Source organism: Sinocyclocheilus grahami, unplaced genomic scaffold (assembly GCF_001515645.1).
Source record: "Sinocyclocheilus grahami isolate Dianchi unplaced genomic scaffold, SAMN03320097.WGS_v1.1 scaffold135.1, whole genome shotgun sequence".
NCBI lineage: Eukaryota > Metazoa > Chordata > Actinopteri > Cypriniformes > Cyprinidae > Sinocyclocheilus > Sinocyclocheilus grahami.
In genome coordinates this window covers 534,240-542,397 of record NW_015505314.1, presented here as the reverse complement: position 1 = coordinate 542,397, position 8,158 = coordinate 534,240, and the positions used below count along the sequence as shown (strand labels likewise).

Genomic DNA, 8,158 nt, shown 5'->3' with positions numbered 1-8,158 from the left:
GACTACACACAGACTCATGGGGACTTGTGTCACGGTGGGGACCTATATTGTGGTCCCCACGGGTGCAAAAGCTTATAAATCATGCAGAATTAAGTTTTTTGAAAATCTAAAAATCTAAGTTTCCTGTAAGGGGTAGGTTTAGTGGTAGTGTTGGTGTAGGGCAATAGCATACACGGTCTGTACAGTAGAAAAACCATTACGCCTATGGAGAGTCCCCACAAGGATAGCAGACCAGACTGTGTGTGTGTGTGAGAGAGAGAGAGAGAGAATGTACAGTAGTCAGTCTGAAGACAGAATCTGTGTTCAACTGTGTTTGTGAGTATGTGACTTAATTATGGATAGTAACCTAATGTTATTATCTTTCACATGTAATTCTGGTGTCTGTGTTTTGTGCAGGAATCAGACCTGGTTGAGTCCAGTGGTTCGGGACGCTGAGGTGACCCGTGCTGCCCGCAGAAAGAGTTCACACAAAAAAGTTGCATGTATCCTTACCAAAGTCAAACACCATAGTTAAGTCAAGTTACATGTATTTATACAGCACTTTACAATGCATGTAGTTTCTAAACAGCTTCACCGCAATAAACAGAAAAATAACATTGTTAATGAGATAAAGTACATCCATTTTGAAAGAACTTCAATTTCAGCAATTATAAAACGAAAAGCAGCTCTACAGAAGACAATAGTGTCGTTATCCCGCTCAGTTGAGGTCAGCTTTTTGTTCTCATTTGGTAGTGTAAGTACAATGTATCTGCTGAAACTGTTATAAACATGTAGGAAAGTTTTTTGTTGTTTTCCCTTTACTATGTGTTCAGTCCCACTGGCACAGGATGACACTCCTGGCACCAGCACTACCCCTGCTAGACCACCACTGCGCCAAACACCTGGATCTCTGCTTAAACAAACTTGTAAGTAATCAGCATTATCTAGCTATCTGTCTCTGTTTATCTATAGATAAATTTATATGCTGCATGCAAAAACATAGTCTAACCATTGCAGTCTGATTCAGAAAGGACTCTCAATAATAACTCTTTCAATAAATGATTTAAAAATAATTTAAGTAACATAGTCATTGTTGATATGAATCAATCTGATGAATCTTTCATAGAATGAACTGACTGAATCCTTTAGTACTTAAGTTAGCAAGTCTTTACTTCCAGTCAAAAATTAAACAAGAAATATTTGCTTAATCTTTATCAGAATAGTAGTATCGTGATTGTTCATTTGACAGTGCGTAGTTGAAGATACAAAATTAACTATAAATATATTAAACTTAAAAGTATAATATTTTGTAATGCTGTTTTAAATTAAATAAAACATTAAACTTATGTAATTATTTAAGATAGGGGTTTTCAAACTAGGGGTCCTTTGTAAAAGTTTAAATAAAAACATTGACAAATGTCAAAATAAAGTATAAGATTAATTAAATGAAATGTAAAAAAAAAAATAATTGTAATTAGCTTAAACTAATGATACATCTAACAGTACAAAAATCTAGGGAGTAGAAAAAAACAATGTAAAAAAAAAAACAATATTTTACACACATATAATACATACATAAATAATATTTTCACAGTATAGATTAAGTCTTTATAAATGAAAAGCTATAGCTGCCTTTTAAATTTTAGGAGGTGTCTTGTCTGAGGATGATCATATTCATATTCCTCATGACATCTAAAAGATTGAAATTCCCCCTTTCTAAGATATTTAAATGTGTTGCTAAATGAGTATTTTAAAACCATTACGCCTATGGAGAGTCCCCACAAGAATAGCAAACCAGACGTGTGTGTGTGTGTGTGTGTGTGAGTGTGAGAGAGAGAGAGAGAGAATATACAGTAGTCAGTCTGAAGACAGAATCTGTGTTCAACTGTGTTTGTGAGTATGTGACTTAATTATGGATAGTAACCTAATGTTATTATCTTTCACATGTAATTCTGGTGTCTGTGTTTTGTGCAGGAATCAGACCTGGTTGAGTCCAGTGGTTCGGGACGCTGAGGTGACCCGTGCTGCCCGCAGAAAGAGTTCACACAAAAAAGTTGCATGTATCCTTACCAAAGTCAAACACCATAGTTAAGTCAAGTTACATGTATTTATACAGCACTTTACAATGCATGTAGTTTCAAAACTGCTTCACCGCAATAAACAGAAAAATAACATTGTTAATGAGATAAAGTACATCCATTTTGAAAGAACTTCAATTTCAGCAATTATAAAACGAAAAGCAGCTCTACAGAAGACAATGGTGTCGTTATCCCGCTCAGTTGAGGTCAGCTTTTTGTTCTCATTTGGTAGTGTAAGTACAATGTATCTGCTGAAACTGTTATAAACATGTAGGAAAGTTTTTTGTTGTTTTCCCTTTACTATGTGTTCAGTCCCACTGGCACAGGATGACACTCCTGGCACCAGCACTACCCCTGCTAGACCACTACTGCGCCAAACACCTGGATCTCTGCTTAAACAAACTTGTAAGTAATCAGCATTATCTAGCTATCTGTCTCTCTGTCTGTCTGTTTATCTATAGATAAATTTATATGCTGCATGCAAAAACATACAGTCTAACCATTGCAGTCTGATTCAGAAAGGACTCTCAATAATAACTCTTTCAATAAATGATTTAAAAATAATTTAAGTAACATAGTCATTGTTGATATGAATCAATCTGATGAATCTTTCATAGAATGAACTGACTGAATCCTTTAGTACTTAATTAAGTTAGCAAGTCTTTACTTCCAGTCAAAAATTAAACAAGAAATATTTGCTTAATCTTTATCAGAATAGTAGTATCGTGATTGTTCATTTGACAGTGCGTAGTTGAAGATACAAAATTAACTATAAATATATTAAACTTAAAAGTATAATATTTTGTAATGCTGTTTTAAATTAAATAAAACATTAAACTTATGTAATTATTTAAGACAGGGGTTTTCAAACTAGGGGTCCTTTGGAAAAGTTTAAATAAAAACATTTTGACAAATGTCAAAATAAAGTATAAGATTAATTAAATGAAATAAATGTTAAAAAAAAATTAATTGTAATTAGCTTAAACTAATGATACATCTAACAGTACAAAAATCTAGTGAGTAGAAAAAAACAATGAATGTAAAAAAAACTGAATATTTTACACACACATATAATAATACATACATAAATAATATTTTCACAGTATAGATGAAGTCTTTATAAATGAAAAGCTATAGCTGCCTTTTAAATTTTAGGAGGTGTCTTGTCTGAGGATGATCATATTCATATTCCTCATGACATCTAAAAGATTGACATTCCCCCTTTATAAGATATTTAAATGTGTTGCTAAATGAGTATTTATATATATATATAAATTTAGGAGGTAAGTGGGATTTTTTTTCCCCCAGTGTATTTACTCATCTAAGTTAGATGATGTTTGTGAAGAGTGGTCTGTATTGATGTGCAGTTGTTTTTATATCATGTACAGTCACCCCAAGAAGTGCCCTCAGGAACCCAGATGTGTCGGCCATCCTCGGGACAGGAAGCAGAACTCCTCGCTTCGTCAACACACCCCGTACCAAAGGCAGTCTGAGCATGGTGAGTGCCCAGAATTCATATGAACATACTTTATTTATTCTGATTACATATATTTGACGTGTTTGATGTCAGTGGTAACTCTTCTGCTTTGGGTTTTTGTTTGTTGGCACTTCAGAACTTGGATGACAGTGATTGGACAAACAGTCTTTACCCGTCTCCTCTGTCTGGACTGGTGGACACCAGCTTCACTGAGGATGGCAGCATGAGCGCTCTCATGCTAAAGGAAGATGATCCCGGAGAGGCTGGTAAATAATCATAATAATCATCATCACCACAAATGAAGTGACCGGTTTACATGATTTACAGCTCTCTCGCTTTGTCTCCTCTCAGCTTCTCTCAGTTTGTTTCCTGAATTTCTGCAGTCATATTTGCGTCATGCATCCACAGCTGTGTTTGATCTATTGGAGGATTATGAGGCTCTCTGTCAGGATAAGGTACACGCCTAGTAGTGCATAGACAGACTGGGAATTCAGAATTTCATTAAGTAGAAATATGAAATTATTTACAATATAAATTTAATATGTAACATAAATTATCTTTTTTTTTTTTTAAGTAGAAAAACTAAATGTTTTTAAATGGTAGCTAAATGACAATGTTGCCATAGCAAGCTGAATAAAATCCCTACTGAGATTTGTAATGTGCTGACCTGCATTGTAGGTTAGTATGTTGCAGAAAATGGTTCTTCGATCGGCCCCTGGTCAGCAGAAATCCTCCAAGACGGTCAGCATTACCTGGTTGCTGCAGCAAGAGATGGTGACCTGGAGGCTCATCACCTCGCTGTACAGGTACAACACTCTCATACATATTGACTTACACTGCCGTTTAAAAGGGTTGGCATAAAATGAAGAAGAAATTAATAATTTTATTCAGCAAGGGTGCATTAAATTTATCATAAGTGACAGTAAAGACATTTATTGCAAAAGATTTCTATTTCAAATAAATGTCCTTTTAAATGAGTAAATCCTGAAAAAATGTATCACTGTTTATTCAAAAATATTAATCAGCACAACTGTTACTTAATTGCTAACATACTGTTAAATCTCTCAAATGCAGAGACAGAGTACAGACGGTTTTAGAAGACGACATCATGATGGATATAACTGTAAGTGCATGTGTGACACTGTACTGTCTACGTAGATGGAAAACATGAATGTCATTGTATTATATTACAAAATGCCAAACCTTATGATAGCACAAGCACATTGGTCAAGCAAAAGATTTCATGAAATGAAGCCTGTTAGGTTTTAAATGATAAAACAGTAGATATACTGTCCAAAATTAACAAATAGTTCTCGAAGACTTTTAGAATGCCACAAAGCTATATCGTACCAGTGCCACTTATTTTGATATTTTGTGTCCATTGCAGTGACATTCATTCATTAATGGTGACTTAAGAATCTATGTTTTTCGGAGCCACTGCATATGAACTTGTGGTTTTGTTTTCTTTGGAGATGCCCACTGAGAGTGAGAAGGCAGTAATGGAGCAGTTCTTCCAGAAGGACAGTCTGGTGCGACAGAGCCAGGTACACATGCATCCATTTACACCCATCCTGCATGTTTCTGCATGGAAAAACCACTTTACTCAGTATCTGGTGTGTGTGTGTGTGTGTGTGTTTATTTAGCTGGTGGTGGATTGGTTGGAGAGTATCGCCAAAGATGAGATAGGAGACTTCTCTGATAACATTGAATACTACGCCAAATCTGTGTACTGGTAAGTGATATTACTGCTTATTTATATTATTGAACATCTCAAAACTCTGATTTCTAAATAAAATTTAATGCCTTAAAGACTTAGGCATTAGAGAATGCCTTAAAGAGGCTTTTATGGTGAATTGTTCATGTGTAGGGAGAACACGCTCCACACCCTGAAGCTGAGGAGGAATCAGTCCAGCGGTGGTTTCAGTAGGCCCCTGGTCACAGAGCTGGACCCCGATGCTCCCATCAGACAGAAGAGACCACTGGCAGACCTGGACAGAGAGGATGACTCTCGCCTGCTCAAAAATCTCTTTAACCTCATAAGAGCTGGCATGACTGATGAGGTGTGTGTTTGTTTTCTAATGAGGACTGTTATTAGGGATGGGAATTCTGAGTCATTTTATATTTGAGTATTGTGACACTGCAACACAAGTAATTGATTAGGTTTAATGTTTGTGACATTTCAAAACATACTTTTCTTAACCCTTTATTTTTATATTTGTTATGTAACTGCAGCTTCTGTGTTGAGAAGTCTGAGCATTCTGCTGTTTTCTTTCTTTGCTTACAAAAAATAATAAAAATAAAAACAACAGAGAATTAAATACTGAAAATGTCACTTTTTGTCTTTGCTACTGTGTGTGTGTGTGTGTAGGCTCAGAGACTGTGTAAGCGCTGTGGTCAAGCCTGGCGTGCTGCCACCTTGGAAGGCTGGAAGCTGTATCATGACCCCAACATCAACGGAGGTCAACACATGCACATACTAACCAACATTTAACTACATTAATATTTCCTTTTTATGCTAAATAGGACTTGAAAGGGATAGTTCACCCAAAAATAAATTTTCTGTTTTCATTTACTCACCCTCATGTCATTTCAAACCCATAAGATTTTCATTCATATTCTAAACATGAAGTTATTTTAATGAAACCTGAGAGGTTTGTGTTCCTCCATTGAAAGTCCATTCCACCAGAACTTTGACACTTCAAAAAGTTTCACTTCATAAAGACCTAGTCAATGCAATATGATTCGAGCTGTTTATTCAAAGAGACACGAATGCTTTTTATGAAGAACAGTTTTTATTTAGGCTTTTGTTTACATATCAACATTGATCGATGCACTATGCTCGATGCTCAACTATGCCTGTTTGATGTGCGAGAACCAAGAATGATGATGACAGATGACAGAATTTTTATATTTAAGTGAAATATCCCATTGTTAAAACAGTTATATGATTCATAATTTGTGTGTGCTTGGACACTCTACTATTGTCCAGGAATGTAAAAATGTTGAATATATATTGCAGTAATTAAAAAAAAGTCATGGTAGTTACTATAAGAAATATACATTATTTTCTAGTTAAAAATATTGAATTAGCTGTAATTTCTTGAGTGCATTTTCTTGAAATTATTTTTTAAAATACAGTGATCACAATTGACAAAGTCATGGGCAATCGTTGGTCAGTCGGAGTGATTTGTTTGTGTGTGTGTGTGTGTGTGTGTTCAGGAGGTGGAGAGCTTCAGTCTGTGGAGGGGAATCCACATCGAAGCGTGTGGAAGGTTTGCTGTTGGAGAATGGCAGAGGAGGTGAGGAAACTCTAGATCTGTGGTCTACAGGAGGGTGCTAGGGTGTCTGTGGGAAATGTGAGGAACAAAAATTTACTAAATGTATTTTTAGGGCAACATTGACAGTAATTTGAATAAAAAAAGGTTGTTTTTTCCTCTTGTTTTGACTCAAATACATTGACAGCTATTTGGTTTAATTTGACAAACAATGTGTTGTCTTTTATAATGCATTATCTTCGTCACACAATATAAATAGTTTCTTATACATAAAAATATATCCTTTATATACCTTTATACATTTAAGATTCTTTTAAGATTTTACATTTAAGAAAAAGTTTGAAACCCGTTATTCTAGATAGAAGTCTCAGGAAATTTTAAATCAGTAATTAAATTAGATCAAATGCCTGTAAACTTAAGTCTGACAGCTTCTGTGAATGTTTCAGTCATTCTGATTAAGATTCTACTTTGCTTTTCTGTTTCAGGAGCAGTTCAACAAATATGAAAGAGCCATCTATGCTGCACTGAGTGGAAACCTCCAACAGGTAAATAGTCATCTACCTGTTCTTCAGGGTGTCCGCGGGGTCTTAAAAAGTATTAAAAGTTGATAAATCAATTTAGAGAAAATTAAGGCCCTTAAAAAGTATTAAAAAGTCTTAAATGCCATTTTCCAAAGGTATTACATTTTGTATCATCTTTTCATTGTGTAAATTTGTCGAATAGTGGGGTTCTGTGTATTTTATTTATGGAATCCCACAAGATTTGACGTCATTTGTTACAGCGCTCACTGACTTGACTGCACTGCTGCGTGATAGTGCGGGGCTTGTTGATCCTGCTCTCGCTGAATTTCTAACCATTACCGCATACTCCCATCCGCTCCCGCTATTTTTGTGTCCGCTCCCGCAAACATTCTAATATTGTATATAATTTTCGCACATCAGGGCACCGCTATCAATATGTGGGGTATTTAAATCCCTTTTGAATGAGCGCTCGCAGTCGTAGTTCACTTTCGATGTCGCGATCGTGCGCACACTGTGTAAAGGGAGCACATCCTACGATAAAAGATATTTGTCAATGAGCTCAGGATCTGTTGAGGAGCAAATCCTCCAACATCATTGTCAGTTATCTCTCCTTACTTTTGTAACCCGTGATTAGTCAAATCTGACTTCTGCAGCTCGTGTTGGATGCAGGGTTGTTGTTGTTTTTTTCCCACGAAATTGGGCTGCTTTTAAACTGTTGCCATGGGTTGATTTTCCCCAGTGGGTTAAAGGTTTAAAATATTGCATAAATTACATTTGGTTGAAATGCTTGTACTCAAACATTTTGCATTCTACCTGTAATAAAACTGT

General features: G+C 35.6%; 1 protein-coding gene across 1 annotated transcript in view; it reads left to right on the top strand.

Moving 5' to 3' along the window:
• The window catches only part of LOC107590978 (nuclear pore complex protein Nup107-like), a 15,918-nt gene that overhangs the window by 500 nt on the left and 7,260 nt on the right, over window positions 1-8,158 (top strand). The window contains exons 2-14 of the mRNA XM_016279949.1: window positions 397-482; window positions 2,370-2,462; window positions 3,446-3,555; window positions 3,671-3,800; window positions 3,886-3,989; window positions 4,213-4,340; window positions 4,609-4,657; window positions 5,007-5,078; window positions 5,178-5,266; window positions 5,402-5,594; window positions 5,903-5,993; window positions 6,754-6,833; window positions 7,295-7,354. Of these exons, the coding sequence (XP_016135435.1) occupies window positions 397-482; window positions 2,370-2,462; window positions 3,446-3,555; window positions 3,671-3,800; window positions 3,886-3,989; window positions 4,213-4,340; window positions 4,609-4,657; window positions 5,007-5,078; window positions 5,178-5,266; window positions 5,402-5,594; window positions 5,903-5,993; window positions 6,754-6,833; window positions 7,295-7,354 (1,285 nt within the window). The remainder of the gene's footprint in view (window positions 1-396; window positions 483-2,369; window positions 2,463-3,445; window positions 3,556-3,670; window positions 3,801-3,885; window positions 3,990-4,212; window positions 4,341-4,608; window positions 4,658-5,006; window positions 5,079-5,177; window positions 5,267-5,401; window positions 5,595-5,902; window positions 5,994-6,753; window positions 6,834-7,294; window positions 7,355-8,158) is intronic.